The sequence below is a fragment of the Squalius cephalus genome (genome assembly GCF_949319135.1).
Source record: "Squalius cephalus genome assembly, chromosome: 24".
In the NCBI taxonomy this organism is placed as follows: domain Eukaryota; kingdom Metazoa; phylum Chordata; class Actinopteri; order Cypriniformes; family Leuciscidae; genus Squalius; species Squalius cephalus.
In genome coordinates, this window is record NC_137145.1 from 1067576 (window position 1) to 1090986 (window position 23411).

A 23411-nucleotide genomic window follows, 5' to 3' on the forward strand; every position below is an offset into this window, starting at 1 on the left:
TGTCACTTTAAGACCGAATAAACTGACACACATCCGGTTTCTTTCTCAGCTGTTCACTGACGGGTGTATAGACGGGTGTATAGATGGGCTTATAGACGGGTATATAGATGGGCGTATAGACGGGTATATAGATGGCCGTATAGACGGGTATATAGACTTGTGTATAGACGGGCGTATAGACGGGCGTATAGACGGGCGTATAGACGGGCATATAGACGGGCGTATAGAGGGGCGTATAGACGGGCGTATAGACGGGCGTATAGACGGGTATATAGACGGGCGTATAGACGGGTATATAGACGGGCGTATAGACGGGTATATAGATTGGCGTATAGACGGGTATATAGATGGGCATATAGACGGGTATATAGACTTGTGTATAGATGGGCGTATAGACAGGTATATAGATGGGCATATAGACGGGTATATAGACTTGTGTATAGACAGGCGTATAGACGGGTGTATAGACGGGCGTATAGACGGGCGTATAGAGGGGCGTATAGACGGGTATATAGACTTGTATATAGACGGGCGTATAGAGGGGCGTATAGACGGGTATATAGACGGGCGTGTAGACGGGTATATAGACTTGTATATAGACGGGCGTATAGACAGGCGTATAGACGGGTATATAGACGGGCGTATAGACGGGTATATAGACTTGTATATAGACGGGCGTATAGAGGGGCGTATAGAGGGGCGTATAGACGGGTATATAGACTTGTGTATAGACGGGCGTATAGACGGGTATATAGACGGGCGTATAGACGGGTATATAGACTTGTGTATAGACGGGCGTATAGACGGGCATATAGACGGGCGTATAGACGGGCGTATAGAGGGGCGTATAGACGGGTATATAGACTTGTGTATAGACGGGTATATAGACGGGTGTATAGACGGGCGTATAGACGGGCGTATAGACGGGCGTATAGACGGGCGTATAGACGGGTATATAGACTTGTGTATAGATGGGCGTATAGACGGGCATATAGACTTGTATAGACGGGCGTATAGAGGGGCGTATAGAGGGGCGTATAGACGGGCGTATAGACGGGCGTATAGACGGGCGTATAGACGGGTATATAGACTTGTGTATAGACGGGCGTATAGACGGGCATATAGACTTGTATAGACGGGCGTATAGAGGGGCGTATAGAGGGGCGTATAGACGGGCGTATAGACGGGCGTATAGAGGGGCGTATAGACGGGCGTATAGACGGGTGTATAGACATCATTTTGTGTGTATGTCTCCGTTCAAGGGCAAGGAAACAAAAGAGAAATCAATTCAGTGGTTGAGCGCTGACTGAAACAAGCCTCTCTCTCTCTCTCTCTCTCTCTCTCTCTCTCTCTCTCTCTCTCACACACACACACACACACCTTTATTGCACACCTAGTGCCTCTGTGTTCATGCAGGCCTGGAGCTTCAGATGTTTGTGTGTGTGTTCCTGCAGGCCTGGAGCTTCAGATATGTGTGTGTGTGTTCCTGCAGGCCTGGAGCTGCTGTACCAGCCCGAGGTGGTTCGCCTCTACCTGTCGCTCCTCAAACTGAGCCAGAACCAGAACACCCTGGAGGCGGCGGCCGGAGCGCTGCAGAACCTGTGTGCCGGACACTGGGCCGTGAGTGTGTGTGTGTGTGCCGGACACTGGGCCGTGAGTGTGTGTGTGTGTGTGTGCCGGACACTGGGCCGTGAGTGTGTGTGTGTGTGCAGGACACTGGGCCGTGAGTGTGTGTGTGTGTGAGTGTGTGTGTGTGTGCCGGACACTGGGCCGTGAGTGTGTGTGTGTGTGACGGACACTGGGCCGTGAGTGTGTGTGTGTGTGCCGGACACTGGGCCGTGAGTGTGTGTGTGTGTGCGTGTGTGTGTGTGTGTGCCGGACACTGGGCCGTGAGTGTGTGTGTGTGTGTGCCGGACACTGGGCCGTGAGTGTGTGTGTGTGTGCCGGACACTGGGCCGTGAGTGTGTGTGTGTGTGTGTGCCGGACACTGGGCCGTGAGTGTGTGTGTGTGTGCAGGACACTGGGCCGTGAGTGTGTGTGTGTGTGAGTGTGTGTGTGTGTGCCGGACACTGGGCCGTGAGTGTGTGTGTGTGTGACGGACACTGGGCCGTGAGTGTGTGTGTGTGTGCCGGACACTGGGCCGTGAGTGTGTGTGTGTGTGCGTGTGTGTGTGTGTGTGCCGGACACTGGGCCGTGAGTGTGTGTGTGTGTGTGCCGGACACTGGGCCGTGAGTGTGTGTGTGTGTGCCGGACACTGGGCCGTGAGTGTGTGTGTGTGTGTGCCGGACACTGGGCCGTGAGTGTGTGTGTGCCGAACACTGGGCTGTGAGTGTGTGTGTGTGTGTGTGTGTGTGTGTGTGTGTGTGTGTGTGTGTGTGCCGGACACTGGGCCGTGAGTGTGTGTGTGTGCCGAACACTGGGCTGTGAGTGTGTGTGTGTGTGCCGAACACTGGGCCGTGAGTGTGTGTGTGTGTGCCGGACACTGGGCCGTGAGTGTGTGTGTGTGCCGAACACTGGGCTGTGAGTGTGTGTGTGTGTGCCGAACACTGGGCCGTGAGTGTGTGTGTGTGTGCCGGACACTGGGCCGTGAGTGTGTGTGTGTGTGCCGGACACTGGGCTGTGAGTGTGTGTGTGTGTGCCGAACACTGGGCCGTGAGTGTGTGTGTGTGTGCCGGACACTGGGCCGTGAGTGTGTGTGTGTGTGCCGGACACTGGGCCGTGAGTGTGTGTGTGTGTGCCGGACACTGGGCCGTGAGTGTGTGTGTGTGTGCCGGACACTGGGCCGTGAGTGTGTGTGTGTGTGCCGGACACTGGGCCGTGAGTGTGTGTGTGTGTGCCGGACACTGGGCCGTGAGTGTGTGTGTGTGTGCCGGACACTGGGCCGTGAGTGTGTGTGTGTGTGCCGGACACTGGGCCGTGAGTGTGTGTGTGTGTGCCGGACACTGGGCCGTGAGTGTGTGTGTGTGTGCCGGACACTGGGCCGTGAGTGTGTGTGTGTGTGCCGGACACTGGGCCGTGAGTGTGTGTGTGTGTGCCGGACACTGGGCTGTGAGTGTGTGTGTGTGTGCCGAACACTGGGCCGTGAGTGTGTGTGTGTGTGCCGGACACTGGGCCGTGAGTGTGTGTGTGCCGGACACTGGGCCGTGAGTGTGTGTGTGTGTGCCGGACACTGGGCCGTGAGTGTGTGTGTGTGTGCCGGACACTGGGCCGTGAGTGGACCACAACAACACCTTTAATATGAGTGAGAGTGTGTGTGTGTGTGTACAATATCTTATGGAATTTTAATCTAGTAAATGCATCTTAATTGAATTTTTTTTAGATATTTGGACTGGAAACAAGACAAAAATACTAAGTAAGAAAAACATTTTTTGCAGCGTGACGCTTATTATTTCACTTTTGTTGTGAAAGGGTCTTTACATTTGCCCCAAAATATAACTTTTTTGCTATAAAAATGAAAACAAAACCCAGCCCAGGTGAAAAAAAGTACCGTAAAAGTAAGGTAACGCATTACTTTTCTAAAAAAGTTCCTGCTCATGATGAGCGTGTTGTTGTGCAGTGGTCGAGCTACATCCGTGTGACGGTGCGTAAGGAGAAGGGTCTGCCGGTGCTGGTGGAGCTGCTGCACTCCGACGCCGATAAAGTGGTGCGAGCCATCGCCATCGCACTCAGAAACCTGGCCATCGACCACAAGAACAAAGATCTCATCGGTAAGACCTTTACTTTACTCTCCAGAACCTGTGCGATGAGGATGATGAGGATGAGGATGATGATGATGAGGATGATGATGATGATGAGGATGATGATGATGATGATGATGATGATGATGATGATGATGAGGATGAGGATGAGGATGATGATGATGAGGATGAGGATGATGAGGATGATGATGATAATGAGGATGATGATGATGATGATGATGATGATGATGATGATGAGGATGATGATGAGGATGATGATGATGATGAGGATGATGAGGATGATGATGATGATGATGAGGATGATGATGATGATGAGGATGATGATGATAATGAGGATGATGATGATGATGATGATGATGATGATGATGATGATGATGAGGATGATGATGAGGATGATGATGATGATGAGGATGATGAGGATGATGATGATGATGATGAGGATGATGATGATGATGAGGATGATGATGATGATGAGGATGATGATGATGATGAGGATGATGATGATGATGAGGATGATGAGGATGATGATGATGATGATGATGAGGATGAGGATGATGAGGATGATGATGATGATGATAATGAGGATGATGATGATGATGATGATGATGATGATGATGATGATGAGGATGATGATGAGGATGATGATGATGATGAGGATGATGATGAGGATGATGATGATGATGAGGATGATGAGGATGATGATGATGACGATGATGATGATGATGAGGATGATGATGATGATGATGAGGATGATGATGATGATAAGGATGATGATGATAATGAGGATGATGATGATGATGAGGATGATGAGGATGATGAGGATGATGATGATGATGATGATGAGGATGATGATGATGATGAGGATGATGATGAGGATGATGATGAGGATGAGGATGATGATGATGATGATGAGGATGATGATGATGATGAGGATGATGATGATGAGGATGATGAGGATGATGAGGATGAGGATGATGATGAGGATGATGATGATGAGGATGATGAGGATGATGAGGATGAGGATGATGATGATGATGGTCACGAGCTGCTCCGAGACACGAAGGTTGAGGATCCAAATGCAGTTTTATTGAAAGGGTAATCCACAATCGTAGTCGAAAACAAGGAAAGGTCATAAACACCAGGTAATCAGTCCCTACTCAGTACTAAAATATATAATTACTCTGTAACAATTACACCTTCAAATAAAGTGTAACCGTAATTAGTACAGTAATCTAATTACACTGTTGACGAGGTAATTAGCAACTAGTAATTCATTACTTTTTTAGAGTAACTTACCCAACACTGCTAAAGACACACCTTTCTCGTCAGCACCTGACAAATACTAGCACTTACCTTTTCTATTCTATACTATTAGATTTGTTTTGTTTTGCTAATAAATAAAACCGCTGCTATGTGTCCTGTGCTAGACTTCACTTGTACACTGTTGTCCTCTTGCTGGTCTGATTGCTTCTATTGCTCTCCTCATTTGTAAGTGGCTTTGGGTAAAAGCGTCTGCTAAATGATTAAATGTGAATGTGAATGAGGCTGACATCATCATCTGTGTGGCCCAATCAGGGAGCTTCGCCATGAGGGATCTGGTCAGTAATCTTCCCTGTGGACAACAGAGACCCGCCAAAAACCTGGAGGGAGACACGGTGGTGGCCATCCTGAACACGATCCTGGAGGTCGTCTCGGAGAACCTGGAGAACGCCAGATTCCTCATCCAGGGACAGGGAATACAGAAGCTGGTGTCAATCAACAAAACAAGGTGACAAACCGCATCACATCTGAGTAAAGCTGTACAGTCAGACCAAAACATCATCAGACACCAGATTTTATTATATTTTTTTACTAGTGACACTATAGTTCATTTATGTAAGTGAGGAGAGCAAAATAAAGTAAACTGTGACATATTATACCAAATATTCTTCATACAGAGACTACCAGTAAAACTTTGTGACCAAATATTACTCGGACACTTTGACCTGATCATGTTTTGCTGAAGTGTGTTGTCTTTAATTGCTAATGCTCTTTTCACACACAGACTGAACACAATGAAGCATTGCTTGGTGATTGGTTGAGCTAAACTGGTATTATCTAATTGTGTAGTTAAATTTAACAGCTGACAGATATTCAACATAATTGTGAGACAGTCTAACAGAAGGACGGACTAAACCAGTCAAATATCAACTGAGTTCTGCTCATATTTCTATCTATCTATCTATCTATCTATCTATCTATCTATCTATCTGTCTATCTATCTATCTGTCTATCTATCTATCTATCTATCTATCTATCTATCTATCTATCTATCTATCTATCTATCTATCTATCTATCTATCTATCTATCTATCTGTCTATCTTGTCAGCCAATCAGTGCGCGAGACCAAAGCGGCGTCACACATCTTGCAGAGCGTCTGGGCCTATAAGGATCTCCGACACACACTGTTCAAGGCCGGCTGGAACAAAACACACTTCAAGGTAACAGTAGGGCTGTGACAATAACCGCATTACCGCGGTAATGACATGCCTACCGCGGTGCTGAGGTCATCACCGTATTTTTTCCTATTTCAAGAACATGCATTCTTGATCATAAGTCATATATTGAAGATAAAAGCCTGATTTGTTGCTTCTTCACCGCGGTAAGAAAAATATCCATACGTCACAGCCCTATAACAGCGTTTCATCTCTTGCTGACTTCACTGCCGTACATGCTCATGTTGTGCTGATGATGAATACGATCTGGTGTTTCAGCCAGCCGTCTCCGGCCTGCCCAAGAAGCAGAAGAACGCCAAGCAAGGGAGCGATGACATCACACTGCCCTTAATGGAGAAAAACCAAGGTCATTGATTGCCATTTACTGAATTGTATTCATGAGAATGAGAAAAATGCTTCTCCTCCACGAGCCTTTCTGTCATGTCATGGCATATGAGTTTGAGACAGAGGCGGCCTTTGCGATTCAGAAACCCGTTTCAAAGAAACAGATGGTATTGGGATATGTAATCTCTTATTGTAGTCTCTTTAACTAGAACTATTGTTTACAATCACAACTGAAAACAAAAACAGCATTCAATCTCAAATAATACTAAATCCACCAGTAGGTGGCGGTAAATCACTGTCTTAACGAGTCAGTCGTTGAATCGTTCACTCAAGCGATTCGTTCCAGAAGGCTGATTCATTCAGGGACAAAGCAGGAGTGAGTGACTGAGTCGTCAAGTCATTCATTAGAAAAATAATAAATTATATGTCTATGTGGTGTTTTTAATATGCTTTTAGACAAAGCATGTGTAAGTTCATAAGTCGACAGCATTGCTGAGTATTTCCTCCTTAAAACTGCAGTGAACCAAAGACAGTCTCAAAAACACGCTTTGAAATCGCTGGTGTTTCTGACGTCACAAACTACCTTGTAACCAATCAGATCAACGTGTGATCGTCAACCAGTGGATCTCTGAGCTGAGGGAGTGAGTGGAGGCGGGGCTCATTTGCATATTCATAGAACCGTGCATACTAAATGAGGCGAGGGTGTCGAGTTACATTCAAGATATTATAAGGCAGACATTTTGTCCTAGGAAAAAAATGGCTAAATACGTCATTTTGGTGATCAAAGGTGAGTTTTAAGGGATAAGATTATTGAGTACAGGGGGACTCTTTATATTTGGTGGCATTTTTGCCCCAAGCCCCGTTAATTTCCGACCTTGGCGTGTAATGTTCTGTTTTTCGAGGTCTGTTTCAAGTTAAACGGGTATTCAAAGGCCGCCACTGTTTCATGCACTTTAATGCAGCGTTGTGTTCTGCTGTTCCAGATGGATACTGCTCCGTTGATCAGGCCGAGAGAGCCGGAGACGCTCCGTGTCACATGATCGAACGAGAAACTTTTCAGGTCAATGCTCATGCTGTGTCCTGTAGCAATAGAGGTTATGCGCTGACGTCACTTTCCGGTGGGAACACACTCGCTCAGCCGGACTGAGTGGCAGAAGAGCTGCGGAGTGACTGGAGTTAATAGAGGAAACTGTGAAAACGCCAGTAAAACACACGATTATCAGTTTAAACTAAAGGTTGGACTCGATATAGTGTTCCTTACAACTTACCACAGATCCAGTGATCATGGATATTGACATGCAGAACGCTTTATATAAACACAATATAGGTCTAAATCCATGTGATCACTCATATCAATGTTAGATATATCATCATATTGTCCAGCACTAAAACTTGTGTCGTTTTTGTCAGTGTTTATTTAAAAGCATCCAATTATGCAGAATATACGATGGTAAATATTTAATTGATGAGTTGTCAATAGAATATATAACAATACAATATTGTTGAATACTCTGAACACTGTCTAACACTTGATGGCTGCTCTGTCAAGTCTTCGTCGTCGGTTAGGAACCTGGGTGTGTGTGTGTGTGTGTGTGTGTGTGTGTGTGCGTGTGTGTGTTTGTGTGTGTGTGCAGGGCCGGAGTGGGGCCACTTTTCAGCCTGGGAGTTTCAGGCCCAAGACCAGCCCACTTTTTCCATGGTGGAATTCCAAATTAGCACTTTTTCTAAATTGTATAAATGAAGCAACAGTTCAGCTCGTACTATTGTGTAGTTTGTATTAATACCATGGGTTAACAAATAATGTAGCCTAAAGGTTAAATAATAATTCACTTAGACTTTAAGCAATTGCGACTTTATATCACACAATTTTGACTCTATATCTTGCAGTTCTGACTTTATAAGAAGCAATTGCGACTTTATTTCACACAATTCTGACTTTATATCTCGCAATTCTGACTTTATAACACGCAATTGCGACTTTATTTCACGCAATTCTGACTTTATATCTCGCAATTCTGACTTAATAACACGCAATTGCAACTTTATATCACCCAATTCTGACTTTATATCTCGCAATTCTGACTTTATAACACACAATTGCGACTTTATATCACCCAATTCTGACTCTATATATCACAATTCTGACTTTATAACACGCAATTGCGACTTTATTTCACGCAATTCTGACTTTATATCTCGCAATTCTGACTTTATAACACACAATTGCGACTTTATATCACCCAATTCTGACTTTATATCTCGCAATTCTGACTTTATAACACACAATTGCGACTTTATATCACCCAATTCTGACTCTATATATCACAATTCTGACTTTATAACACGCAATTGCGACTTTATTTCACGCAATTCTGACTTTATATCTCGCAATTCTGACTTAATAACACGCAATTGCGACTTTATTTCACGCAATTCTGACCTTACATCTCGCAATTCTAAGAAATAAAGATGTAAACTCGCAATTGTGAGATAAAAAGTCGCAATTATCTTTTAAAATGTTTTATTCTGTGGCGGAAACAAAGCTTCCATACCTCCTGGCCTCTTCCTCCCACCCATCCTCCCTGACGTGTACCGTTACGGCCGGCCCAGCTATCGGTAGGCGGTGCCGCGGTAGCCTACCTGAGAAAACGTTTTGGAAAAGACGGGCTATGGACCCAAGCAACTCTATAGGATGGGAGGGGAGAACTCCCTCACATGGTACAACCCATGCAGAGTACTGCGCTGTCAGAATGCGGAACGTGTGTAGCCTACTGTAACTAACGTGACATTGAAATGTGAAAAAAAAAAAAAAAAAAAATTCCTCGACCGGCCCAAAAGTGAAGCGGCCCACCGGGAATTCTCCCGATTACCCACTCCGGGCCTGTGTGTGTGTGCTCTTTGATACCAATCTTTCATGTGAAAGTCACGTGTCTAGTATCTGTAAAACTGCATTTTTCCATCTTAAAAATATATCTAAATTACGCCATATGCTCTCAATGACAAATGGGAACAGTTAGTTCATGCGTTCATGACCTCAAGGCTAGATTATTGTAATGCTCTACTGGGTGGTTGCCCTGCACGCTTAATAAACAAACTACAGCTAATTCAAAACGCAGCAGCTCGAGTTCTTACCAGAACCAGGAAGTATGACCATATTAGCCCGGTTCTGTCAACACTGCATTGGCTCCCTATTAAACATCGTATACATTTTAAAATATTGCTGATTACTTACAAAGCACTAAATGGTTTAGCTCCGCAGTGCTTGAGCGAGCTCTTAACGCATTATAGTCCTTCACGTCTATTGAAGTATAAAAATATACCTCATATTTTTTGTCAAATCTGTATATTCAGTCAATCTCAAAACTCTTTCCCGTTTTAGATGTTTCGTGTGTTTTTCGCAGCATTCACGCTGAAAATAAATGCTGCCACTCAGTGTTTCTGCCACTCAGTGTTTCTGCCACACGTCACACACGCATACACTCAATATGCTAAAATACATCCAGAACACCATAATAATGACACTATTAATAATGAGACCTTTTATATATACAGTAGTGTCCGGCCTAGGAACATTACCATCATCACTCTTCATGCAAATATTATTAAAAATGTGTTAAAGATTATCCCTATTTTGATGGTTTAAACAGCAGTCTCCCCTCGGGACGTCATGTATGTGTGTATGAAGCTGCTGTCGATTGTGTTTCAGGGTGTGAATGATAAGAGGCCTTTCATCAGGACCAGCAGGCCCGCGGTGGGTTTAGTGGAGCGAACGCCTCAACCACTCGACTCATGGGTCTGATCCGGCTCACGGTAAACCACATCACACACACATCATCGCTTCAGCTTCTCTGCATGTGTCATAAAGAGCCAGAAAGAGAATTTGCTTGGTTATTTCTTGGGTTTTCAATCTCCAAATATGATTATTTCCGTGTGACGGACTCCATATAAACACCCAATTTATCCACTGAAAAATTACTAGGGGTGTAACGAAACCCTCGTGTCACGATTCGATACATATCACCAGAGGTGGGAGTAAGTCACACATGTGCAAGTCACAAGCAAGTCTCAAGTCTTAACCTTCAAGTCTCAAGTCCTTAAATTTGCGACTCGAGTCTGACTCGAGTCAAGTCATGTGACTCGAGTCCCCCATCTCTGCATATCACGATACTGAACTCACAATACCATATTATTGCGATACTCCAAGACACATGATAAAAGGTTATCAAATTAATACGCTTGGACTTGGGGCTGGTAAAATATTGCAAAATATTCATGATTCTGAAGCTCAAATGCACTCTTTCACTTACTAGATATATTTGAAATAATGTAGGACACTTTTTACTGGTAACATCAGATATTTGGCATTATCAGGACCCACAAATATTCCCCGAATTGCATTATTATACAGTATATTCAACATTATATAATAGTTTCATGTAGTACTGACACTAAAACTCAAAAAAAAAAAAAAATTCATGCACAGTAATTTTAAATTTGGGTGAATTATAAACAATACATATTGTCAGTATCCACAATACAAGTTGCTTTTTTTTTTTGCGATATATTGTGACACTATATATTGTTACACCCCTAAAAATGAACACATATGTCAATATTGACATTCACTCTGTGTTTTCACAGGTTGCAGATCCACTTTCAGACCTGCATTTATACTGACGTTCAGCACAATTCATCACAGAATCAAACAAGAGAATTAGAAATATGACAGCAACACATCAACCCAACACTGAAGATCCGATCCGTCTGAACGTGGAATTTGACTCTTTGCTGCTTTGGCAATCTTCACTGTTAAACTCAAGAATCATGATGTGGCGAGTCACTCATAGATCTGATTATACACCATATTATGATCTTGTGTTGTTTCTATTGCTTTTTTTGTTGTTGTTGTTGTTGACGAGTCTCTAAATTGTATAATAGTGTTCCATCTATTTCTGCTCATCCACACAGACGATTTCAGTTCTGTATCTAAAGTTTTATGCACAAAAAGAAATGATAACATGATATGATTATATTAATACTCTACAGGCAAAACCGAAATTGTACTTATTATAGTCTAAATCAGAGAATATATCAGAGATTTTAATGCATTCATACTAAAATTGTTTCATAACATCAGTGATTTAATGGCTTGAAAAATAAAAATCAGTGAGTTCTTAATAAAGCTGTTACGTCATGCATCTAACAGAAAATAAAATGCAATAAAAATCAAACAAAACTTGTTTTGTGGCACATTTCGTGGCGCGAGATGAACGATTCGCTCATCATCAGTGGAATGTTTTGAGCGATTCAAAAGAAAAGATTCGATTCGAAAGATTCGCGTCTTTTGAAATCGCATCGGTTACAGAATCACTGAATCTTCGGATGCTGATCGGCAGAAATGAGTGAAAATCATCGATTACAGACCGAGGAGAACAAGAGAAACTCCACAGGTGAGCCAGAGTCGATATGTAAATATATTTAAATTAACGTTCTTTATATTATTTACTTTATATGATCTTTGAGCAAGTCTTTTGAAATGCCCGTTCAGAACTGTGTGCGTGTGTTTGCTTAATTAGTATAGCATGTTGTTTTATTACAGGAAATAGGTTGTAACTCAGCAAAACGAGAAAGTATAAAGATTCTGTAATATTTCTAAAATGTTGGAAGAGATTTTTCAAGGTTATTATCATTAACTAAAATTAAACCATGCATACAAATAATTTAATTTAATTTAATTTGCCAAGGCATCATTTCAAATCTACAAAAATAATTAAAACTAAAACTGGAATAAAATATTTAAAAAAACATACCATAATAAAATTACTAAAACTAAAATCATTTGTTAACATTAATGTATTACCTAACAATAAACAATACATTTGTTACAGTATTTATTAATCTTTGTTAATGTTAAAAATCCAGCTGTTCATTGATCGTTCATGTTAGTTCACAGTGCATTAACTAATGTTAACAGACACGACTTTTGATTTTAATAATGTATTAGTAAATTCTGAAATTGATGTTAACTAAGATTAATAAATGCTGTAAAAGTATTGTTCATTCTTAGTTTATGCTCATGTAATAAAACCATTGTACAGTTACCCAAAATTTTAAATGAAAACATAAAACTCATTCAAAATATTTATATAACTATAAAATTACACTTTATTTCGATAACTACATGTCAGCTAAGACATTAGACAGACAGCAACATAATGTGGGCCCAGATCCGGCTCACATCTGGTACACCTGGATTCCACACGGCCCAGATGTGGGCCGGATCTGGGCCGACACCATGTTAGAATGTCTTAAGTGGACTACAAATAAATAATAGTATATCAATAATACTGTTACACTGACTGTCCTAAAATTGCACATGTCATTAGAGTTTAAAGCGGTGGTATAATTCCCCTTTCACAAGATGTAAAATAAGTCTCTGATGTCCCCAGAGTGTGTTTGTGAAGTTTTAGCTCAAAATACCCCAAAATTGTCACTTTTTGAGGGTGAGCAAAAACGCGCCATTTTCATGTGTGTCCCTTTAAATGCAAATGAGCTGCTGCTCCCGGCACAGAGGGCGGAGCATCAAGAGCTTGTGTGTGTGTGTGTTAGCAGCTCCAATTACCTCATGCAGACACAGCTGTGTCCCAAATTACGCACTATACACTATGCACTTGTAAACTATATACTCAACCATGTAGTGTATGAACTTCATACGTTTATTTTACATTTAGTCATTTAGCAGACGCTTTTATCCAAAGCGACTTACAAAGTAGGACTAGATTAAGCGAGACATCATGAAGAGGCAAAAAACAAGAGGCAGCGCAAGAAGTGCTCAAGATACAACGTTCAGGCATTATTCAGAGTAGCATAAGCCCGATAAGTGAGGGTTAGAGGGAAAGGGGAGGTGTTTTTTTTTTTTTTTTTTTTTTTTTTTTTATGAGGTTAAGTGCTCCCGGAAGAGATGGGTTTTCAGATGTTTTTTGAAGGTTGTCAGGGATTCTGCATTCCGGATGAGGGTGGGGAGAGCGTTCCACCAGCATGGAACTGTGAATGAGAATGTTCTGGAAAGTGATTTTGTGGCTTTCTGGGATGGAACCACGAGACGTCGCTCGTTGGCCGATCGTAGGCTTCTGGCAGGGATGTAGACTCGTAGGAGTGAGTGAAAGTAGGAGGGAGCTGAGCCTGTGATAGATCTGTAAGCAAGCGTCAATGCCTTGAACTTGATGCGAGCAGCGAGAGGTAGCCAGTGCAGTGAGCTGAACAGAGGAGTGACGTGGGCCCTCTTTGGCTCGTTGAAGACAAGACGGGCTGCAGCATTTTGGATCATCTGTAGAGGTTTAGTTGCACATGCTGGAAGTCCGGCCAGAAGAGCATTACAGTAGTCAAGCCTAGAAATGACCAGGGCCTGGACGAGAAGTTGTGTTGCATGCTCAGTTAGGAAAGGCCTGATCTTCCTGATGTTGTGCAGTGCAAACCTGCATGATCGAGCTGTCTTTGAAATGTGATCTGTGAAGGTCAGCTGGTCATCAAACGTTACTCCAAGATTTCTCACCGACTTTGATGGGGTGATTGATGATGACTCTAGCTGGATAGTGAAGTTGTGCTGTAGAGACGGATTGGCAGGGAGGACGAGAAGCTCAGTCTTTGCCAAGTTGAGCTGCAGGTGATGTTCCTTCATCCACGTCGAGATGTCTGCCAGGCAGCTTGAGATCCGTGCAGCTACTGTGGGATCATCTGGTTGAAACGAGAGGAAGAGCTGTGTGTCATCAGCATAGCAGTGGTAGGAGAATTTTGTCAGTGGTATTTTGTCTTTCAACATCGGAGTCTGATAGCCCCTCCCCCTTCGCTACGTAAGTAAAGCGGTGACAGTCGAGTGCATGAAGTGTCCAACGTTCCACACTTCGTTTTTTTCGGTTTAATAAGTGCATCATCCCGGTACTTCAAGTGCACTTTTTCTTTTTAGAATTTCCAGTATGAACGCACTACTCGCACTATTCATACTACAAAATGGCTTATAATAGTGCACAAGTACGCGATGAACTTTGAGCGTTGTAACTTTGCAGATGTTGTTTATGATCAAACAGCAACATTACACACTAAAGTTAGAAAAGTCAAATAATAATCAACCACCCCTTTAAGAATTGTTTATTTTCTGTCCAGAGATGTTGTCCGATGCTGCAGAAGGTCCATCCAAGTCCAGAACCTCCTCTGATGTTCTGTCACCCGCTTACAGAGGCACGAAACAGCTGGAGTTAACACAACAGCAGCGGATAAATGCAGCCAAACACAAGGTGAAAGCAGAGCAAGAGTGTGTTGTTCAGAGAGAAGCTCCACGAGGCCAACGGCAAAACAAGAGCATCTCCGCGGCTCACCCGGCCATTTACCTGAACACACAATCACACAAACTCCTCAGGAGAGCAATACGGATCTGGAAGATGCCATTTCCCATGCTGAACTCTTCGAAGCCGAAGCCTAGAAACTTTCAAGAGAAGCTGAAGCAAGTGGAGATGCTCAGGGGTCGTTCTGGAGACTCGGACGCTCGGACTCGCTCCGTCAGAGATCTTCAGTTGGGTTCGGGAACAGACTCGTCTCCGTCGTCCTCCACGAGCTCAGAGCCCGGGAGACGAACGGCCCACAACACGAGCCGCAGGAACAGGGAACACCGGAGAGGGAAACAGGGGGACGAGAAACTGCACAGACCTCGGGAGGTCAGTCACATGATCCATTAGAGGATCTCTACTGTCTCCCGGAAAGTGTTTGTTCAATTCGAAATGAGTGAATATCTTAAATTAGACCAAGTTTTTTAAAGGGCCCCTAAGGGGACATGGTAATGGGGGAAAAAACTGTATTTGAATGCTTTTGCGTTTCCCTGAAAAACTTTTGTGAATCTTTGCGTTATTTTGCAAAACATTTCTGTTCTTTTGGAACTTTAAACTTTAAAGTTTCACTTTAAAAACATTTGTGTTCGCTTGCAAAACAAAACATTTTGGTCCGCTTGCAAAACGAAACATTTGCATTACGTTCGCTTGCAAAACAAAACATTTGCGTTCGGTTGCTAAACGAAACATTTACGTTCACTTGCAAAACAAAACATTTCTGTTCTTTTGGAACTTTAAACTTTAAAGTTTCACTTTAAAACATTTGCGTTCGCAAAACGAAACATTTGTGTTCACTTGCAAAACGAAACATTTGTGTTCACTTGCAGAACTTTCGTGAAACTTAATATTTTGCAAAGCATTTGCTTTTTTTGTCCTCCAAGAAACTTTGTGTTCGCTTGCAAAACATTTGCGTTCACTCAAAAAACATCTTATGCTAAAGGATCGAAAAAAAAATTTCTTCCCATCTCGTTATTTTTTTTACCATCACCGTGTCACTTTCGGGGCTCCGTGGAGTTTTGAATATTTGTACATTAGAGTGTCGAACTTCTTTTAGGCTCACAGTTTTTTCCTCATCGGAATCTGTCTGTATCAATGTTCATGGATCTGTCAGTCTGCATGATTAACCATTTCATTTCAGGGCCAGTCGTCACCTGCAGGGTCCTGTTGGGTCAAAGGTCAGTCTTCAATATTATTTGAATGTATTTATTATTCGGCAAGTGTGCACAAACTCAAAATGAATCTGAAAAGTTTCCAGGAGGAGGTCCTTACATGCATGCATACCTATATACACAAGAGAATAGAAATACAATTAACAAGAGTAGGATTAAAAACAATGAGTATTAAGCATCTAGATGAAAGGACTTACGTAAAGATGTGCACATTGTATATACAACTGTATAAATATAAATAAGAGGGCCTACATAGCAAATATCTAACTATTGTCTAACACCCAGGTGGCCTAAACATCATATCATTTTATAATTCATCTTCAATGTCTTCTGAGTTTCTGATATGTAGTTATCACCCTTTGGAATTAAAAAATAAAATTTAGTGTTTCTTCCCAGACATCAACATAGTGTCGCCCACATCCGGCCCACATCCGGTACACATGGATTCCACACGGCCCAGATGTGGCCCGGATCTGGGCCGACACTATGTTGCTGTCTGGGTTATGAAAGACAAAATTGAGTGAATATGGATTAAGATGAGCTGATTTTACTTACTTATCAGCTTTCTCACACATATGAATATCTCCACACAGGCTCCTGTGAGTATCCGGATGATGGGAGAGATGATCCAGTGAGAACAAGCTGCCGGAAACTGGACAGCAGCCGCTCAGAAACCAGCCCGATAAACCAGAGACCCGACACACACACGAGAAAACACACACGGGTCTCTTTCTACTTACCTGATGAGTCCAAGACTTCCGGATGTTCACGGACTGAGGTCGACTTCCATGATATTAACTCTAATTTAAGCAAAGAGGCTTCTGCATCTGAACAGAAAAATGTTGACAACCAAGATTCATCTGATCTCGAACTGGCCGTTCAAACCAGTGAGAAACTGATTCCTCAATCATCCCTAAAGATTACAGCAACCAACATGGAGGAACAACACTCGAATCTACAGTCTGTCTCTGGAGCACCTTTAGTTCCTCAGCTGAAGATCTTTAAAGACGAGTTTAATGTCCTCCACTGTGAGGACATTAAACATCAGAGCGATTCACGATTCACGCCTTCACACACACAGTCTCACACACACACTCCCAGACCACAGTCCTGTGTGAAGTGGAAGAGCGCTCTGCTTCAGAGAATCTCTGTTAGCTTTGAGAGAGCGGTTAGAACGGTTCTGCCGGAGACTCACACTGGCTAAGGTACTACTGATTCTTTCAAGTCTAGTTGTTCTTTATTATGTTCATGTTGTTGTATTTCAATTATGACTTAAAATTTGTAATTGTGACATAAAAAGTCGAGATTATGACTAAAAAGTTATAATTAAGACAAAAAGTTGAAATTACTTAAAAATTCATGATTATGATGAGATAAATATTTGAAATTATGAAAAAAGTCAAAATTATTATATAAAAAGTTGCATTTAGGACATTAAAAAGTCAATTATGATATGAAAAGTCAAGATTATGACTAAAAAGTTATAATTAAGGCTTAAAAAGTTATGATTATGATGAGGTAAATATTTGAAATTATAAGAAAAGTCAAAATTATGATATAAAAAGTTGCATTTAGGACATTAAAAAGTCAATTATGGCATGAAAAGTTGAGATTATGACTAAAAAGTTATAATTAAGACATAAAAAGTTGAAATTACTTAAAAATTCATGATTATGATGAGATAAATATTTGAAATTATGAAAAAAGTCAAAATTATTATATAAAAAGTTGCATTTAGGACATTAAAAAGTCAATTATGATATGAAAAGTCAAGATTATGACTAAAAAGTTATAATTAAGACATAAAAAGTTGAAATTGCTTAAAAAGTTATGATTATGATGAGATAAATATTTGAAATTATAAGAAAAGTCAAAATTATGATATAAAAAGTTGCATTTAGGACATTAAAAAGTCAATTATGATATGAAAAGTCGAGATTATGACTAATAATAGGCCATAATTATGACTTTATAACTGACATAAAAAGTTGCAATTGACTTCAAAGTTGTAATTATGACAAGTCGAAATTAAGTTAAAATTATGACATGGAAACTTGAAATTAAAACTTTATAAAATATAAAAATGTATAGTTATAACATAAAAAGTCAAAATTATGACTTAAAAGTTATAATTATGACATAAGTCGAAATTGACAAAATTCTAAATAACATAAAATGTCTAAATTATGACATAAAATGTTGAAATTATGACCTAAAAGTTATAATTATCACATACTAAAAATATAATCTTTTTAAAAAGGCTTTTTACTCTCATATTTATGACTTTGTATGTCATAAGTATAATTTGTTATGCCAAAATTTCGACTTACATAATTTGTGTGTATAGTGAAAAAAACCTACTGTATACCAAAATGTATTTAAAATATATTTATTTCATACTAAGTGTACTACAAATCCATTGACATATTTACTGACATATCGCTTGAGACCTACTGATATAATTATTATAAATAAACTTTATTTGGAGCACTTATTTATTGCACAATGCACATTTCTTGATATTATTTAATATCACTCTTAGTAAAGATAGTATGATCTATAATATCAGACTTTATGTAGGCATATTTATATTTAAAGTGTATCTAAAGTATTCTTGCAATAGTTCCACTTTAGCACAATCAAATATACTTAAAGTTTATCTATTATCTAAAGTGCATTAAGTACAAAATTAGCTCTTCATATTTAGCAGACTTTAATTATATCAGTTTAGTATACCAAACGTTCAATTGTAATGTATTTATATTAAGTATACACGTTTGTAAATGTATTTGTAGTATACTTAGCATAAAATAAATGTATTTCACACACATTTTGGTATATTTATTTTTCACTAGGGTAAAATGGGCTTCCATTGTAATGACTGCGCTTCAGCAAACATTGGTAAATGAGTGTGAGATGTTTATGTGTTTATGTCTTTAGGTTTATTAAACAGAAGAGGAGAAGATCGTTGGACATCAGACAGACTGTGACCCGATGTTTTACTGCCACTGACGTCTGTGAGAGTGTATGTGAATATATGTAATGTGATGAATGACCACATGATGGCAGAGAGAACAAACAATAAATATGAGCATCATTACATTTCTTCTGCAGCTTAAAGTAAATATCACACTTTATCTCATCAAAGCAATGATTGAATGAAAACACTTTATATATATTAAACACATGTAGGCCTGATGTGATTATTGATTAATCGGCTGATCATGGTTATTCGATTTAATTGCAATATTTTGAGATAACTGCAATAATTAGGCACTTTAAATTTCAATCACATTTTGCCAAAGAACATATATGTTAAAAAAAACCTTAAACTTGTAAAGTACATAAAGTCAAAGGCGTTCCTTCATTCGCAATGAAGGATTTACTCAGCATGCATTATAGTATATTATATTATATTAACGGTATTATTATATTATAACACAATTTTCACAGCATTAAAATTAATCATATGAGCCTAATTTATTATAATTTTTTATTATTTTATATACGATTTCAAGTCAAAAGAAATAACTTTAGGCTTACACTGTAAGTGGCATGAACAAAACAGAATTAAATCATTAATTGTTTGCATAAAAGACATGATTGTCTATTTTGCAGGGAAACAAAGGAGTTTCATTTATTTGGGAATTATTTAAGGAATTAAAGTGTTTTAGTGAATTCAAGCGAAAACTTTCCTCCCAAATGAAGCTTTATATTAAATGTGAGCAGCGTTACTGATAATTAATGAACAGATGCATGAACTATTTGTGACTTCATTTGCAGAGAGCTGCAGGTTACATGAAGATCAAAGCCCGTTCATGACAATAAAGATATAGTTCTAAATATAAAATAACAGTCCGCTATAACAATAACGGCACAGAGGAACAATATCTGTGGAATCACTTTCAGAATCACTTTATTTCCAGCCGATCAGAATCCATCCTGCTTTAACCCTCAAAAATGACTTTGAAATTACATGAATGTATACTATATTATAGTTTGATCATGTTTTTTATTAAATATTTTGTATTTTTAGGCAAGGCAAGGCAAGTTTATATAGCACATTTCATACACAATGGCAATTCAAAGTGCTTTACATAGAAGAAATTAAAAATAATAAAAAGAAATAAGAATACTTAAAACAGTTTAGAAAAATAAAACATAAAATACAGTACAGTCGGACGAACAGTGGCACAGTGCTCATTCAGTAAATGCATAGTTAAACAGAAGTGTTTTGAGTCTGGATTTGAATGTGACTGTAGGAGCACGTCTGATCTCCTCTGGAAGCTGGTTCCAGCTGCGGCTGGCATAATAGCTAAAAGCGGACTCGCCATGCTTAGAGTGAACCCTTGGTATTTCTAGCTGATATGATCCTAGTGATCTGAGTGATCTGTTGGGTTTATATTCAGTGAGCATATCTGCAATATATTGAGGTCCAACGCCATTGAATGATTTATATACCAGTAATAATACTTTAAAATCAATCCTAAATTTAACTGGGAGCCAGTGTAAAGACCTGAGTACTGGTGTGATACATAGGCGCCGATTTATATTTTCCTCCGTGGGTGCTCATGGGAGCACGCCCTTTAAAAAAAAAAAAAAAAAAAAAAAAAAAAAAAATTTGCATTTCAGAACCTTAGGAAATGGACAGCGGCCGACACGAACACTACACACACCTATTTACTTGATAATAAAGCCGTAAAGTAGGCTATCTTTCAACTCAGGACAGCGCCACTTCTCACAAATACAGACAGGATTGGAGATGAAAAGTTTAACTGACACGTAACCGTAAGCCTTTCACAACATTGTTTTCTTCAGTTTTCACTAGCTATTATTTTCTTCAACTCCTCAGCATCCATCTCGACTGCAAGCAGATCGCGCGCGCGGTTATGATGACTTTTTAAAAGTGAAAGTAGGTATAGAGACTCCTGGGAGGGCGTGGGCTCAAGGCTCAAATAAACTGATGTGGATTTTAAATTATTTTATTAACTTGAAATACAGGCATATTTTTGTACTTGTGTTCCTAAAAATGTGCATATATTTTTACGTTTGCACGTGATTGTTTTAAACCCGTGTTTAGACCCGTGTTTCCCCCGTGTCCGACCCGACCTGCACCCGTTTGAGTAAAATTTGCGGGTCACCCGTCGGGTACCCGAACCAGTGCAGGACTCTGTCACACAAGTCCACACAGTATAAATTTGATTTGTTGACTCACCATTGTGGTTAATTCTTCAGGAGGAACGTGTCTCTGCGTACAGAGCGGGGTCACTAAAGAGGCGTTTTCATCCGAGAAACGCTGTGATTGGTGGAAAGGATATGGAACAGGCGACTGACAGCGACATAACCAATCACAGTGTGACAGACGCTTCACATAGCACCAACTGCTATGTTTAATTTTAAATGAATGTAGCCTACTGGCACACGTGGGTGCTCGGTATTTTCCGTGGGTGCTCGAGCCCCGGAGCACCCACGGTATCGGCGCCTATGGTGTGATATGATCATATTTTCTGGTTCTGCTCAGAATCCTGGCTGCAGCGTTCTGTATGAGCTGCAACTGTCTTATGGTCTTTTTGGGAAGGCCAGTGAGGAGTCCATTACAATAATCCACCCTGCTGGTGATGAAAGCATGCACAAGTTTCTCTAAGTCTTGTCTGGAAACAAAGCATTTAACAATCTGACAATCTGATGTCTCGAGTGCCTTTGGGTCTCACTCCCTGTTTGTGCCATCGATTAGTAAGTCGATCGGCTTGTTTCTCTACCTGTCGAGGAGCACTAGTTTCATGGGACTCACCGGTATGCTGAGGGTGTCCATGACGAAGCTCTGTTGTGTGCTCCGTCTGGTTTGATGGTCCCGTAAGTAACTTTGTTTCAAGAACTGCAATCCTTTGTAAAAGTCTGTGGCAGTTGGTGCAGCAAGTAGATTCTTGAACCTGAAGAGGCGTTTTCTCTTATCCTTAGGCAGTTGTGTTTTCCTTTCCCGGAATGTAAGCTGGTCGGGTAAAAGAATTCTGCGTTTTTGTAGTAATCCAAACTTTGTCGTATGAGCACTGTGCTGATTTGCTGAAGTTAAAATTAGGTGATAAAAGAAAAGAAAAAAAGAAAAAAAAATAGGAGATAAAATGTAAAAGCGATAGAGCAAAGTGTGGAGCAGTAAGCAAGAGCGTCCGAACAGTAGCTGAGCAGGAAGTCCTGCTTTTACAATTTTACAATTGTATGGTACTAAATTATATATATGCATAGTAGTTATAATCCATTTATTCACTTTTTGAGCAGATGAAAATGAAATTTTCAACATAAACTGAATCTTTGGAGCACAGCCTGAAGTTTGGTTTTTTAAAGAGATTATTGCTGAAGTGAAAAAAGTAAAAAAATGAAAAAAATGAAACAAAGTTATAGAAGTTTAAGTTTATTATTATGAAAAATGCACAAAAATACTATTTGTATTTTTATGCATTTTTCATGCTATAACTTAAATTTTATATATTTTCTAAAACATGTTTTACTCTGAAACTGTGGGAAAATCAAAGCCTTGAATCTAAACGAGTTGTGCTCCAGATCTGAGGTTGAGATCTGAGGAAATGATCTTTCGGTTTCCAAACGCTTCCACTAGAGGAAACTCGTCATTTCTGACCGCGAACAGAACAAGTGTGGCTGTTTTTCAGGACCATTAAACCTGTTCCAATCATGTCTATGATTGTGTTGTGTTCACACAGCAAGTGCCAAAACCTTTACCAAGTCTCGTACCATTCCAAAGAAGTAAAACGTTCTAAAAAAGCAAAAATACCCGAAGAGCACCAGAGGATTGAAGAGCTCATTTATAACTATTATAGTTATCATTCTTGGTGTGAACGGGCCAGACAAATCTTCCTAGTGCATCTTCTTGCAAGGAAAGGAAGGGCTATTTTAGCTCACAAATATAGTGTCCTGTGTTTGCTCTGTTGGATCCGCTGGGAAAGTGGGTGGCTTTTCTTATGGTTGCATGAGACTTTCTGAGCCTCATTAAACTGCCAGTTTAGCCTCAGTAAACCTCCTTATGATCAATATGGTGCCGTTCTCAAACCTACTTGACTCCACACCTTCAAACGCCTCATGTTCTTCAGGCAAATCATGATCATTATTTGCAAAAGCAACAATTTAATGAAAGAAACAAAGGAGTAAACCTGAAGAGACACAGCATGAGCAGATCTAACGATCTCTTGCTTTTGGACATTTTGTTCCTGAGACTGACACACAGACAGTGCCAATAGTTTCAGTTTTGTTTGTTTAGTTGAGAGTAAATAGCTTATTAATGTGCATGTATATTTGTTTTCAGGTCACTGTAAGCAAGTAGCACAAGACCAATTTAT

General features: G+C 40.4%; 3 protein-coding genes across 7 annotated transcripts in view; all 3 read left to right on the forward strand.

Moving 5' to 3' along the window:
* Positions 1-11724, forward strand: part of arvcfa (ARVCF delta catenin family member a) — a 35825-nt gene extending 24101 nt beyond the window's left edge. For all 4 annotated transcript variants that reach the window (XM_079860667.1, XM_079860670.1, XM_079860669.1 and 1 more), the window contains 8 exons: positions 1493-1620; positions 3557-3707; positions 5274-5466; positions 6068-6179; positions 6453-6540; positions 7502-7578; positions 10225-10328; positions 11160-11724. In XM_079860667.1, coding sequence (XP_079716793.1) covers positions 1493-1620; positions 3557-3707; positions 5274-5466; positions 6068-6179; positions 6453-6540; positions 7502-7578; positions 10225-10317 — 842 coding nt within the window. In that variant the 3' untranslated portion in view covers positions 10318-10328; positions 11160-11724. The remainder of the gene's footprint in view (positions 1-1492; positions 1621-3556; positions 3708-5273; positions 5467-6067; positions 6180-6452; positions 6541-7501; positions 7579-10224; positions 10329-11159) is intronic.
* Positions 3733-4500, forward strand: LOC307152792 (uncharacterized protein; the record flags this gene model as incomplete). Its single annotated transcript, XM_079861719.1, has 1 exon — positions 3733-4500. A coding segment is annotated over one exon (768 nt), but the record flags the coding sequence as incomplete, so codon positions are not given.
* Positions 11725-11877: 153 nt separating the features above from the next.
* LOC307152247 (uncharacterized protein) lies at positions 11878-19136 on the forward strand. 2 transcript variants are annotated; one of them, XM_079860727.1, is made up of 5 exons: positions 11878-11968; positions 14679-15226; positions 16035-16071; positions 16659-17270; positions 19019-19136. In XM_079860727.1, the coding sequence occupies exons 1-4, from the start codon at positions 11917-11919 to the stop codon at positions 17267-17269; spliced, it is 1248 nt and encodes a 415-aa protein (XP_079716853.1). In that variant the 5' UTR covers positions 11878-11916; the 3' UTR covers position 17270; positions 19019-19136. The 2 variants fall into 2 exon arrangements, with proteins under 2 accessions (XP_079716853.1, XP_079716852.1); XM_079860726.1 differs by having other exon boundaries at positions 19006-19060.
* The last annotated feature ends 4275 nt before the right edge of the window (positions 19137-23411 follow it).

Excerpts from the sequence above, each read along its gene's own strand:
- LOC307152247 (XM_079860727.1), top strand. The coding sequence starts at position 11,917 with ATGAGTGAAAATCATCGATTACAGACCGAGGAGAACAAGAGAAACTCC. Across the intron at positions 15,227-16,034 it reads AACTGCACAGACCTCGGGAG|GGCCAGTCGTCACCTGCAGG; the intron begins GTCAGTCACATG and ends ATTTCATTTCAG. Across the intron at positions 16,072-16,658 it reads AGGGTCCTGTTGGGTCAAAG|GCTCCTGTGAGTATCCGGAT; the intron begins GTCAGTCTTCAA and ends ATCTCCACACAG.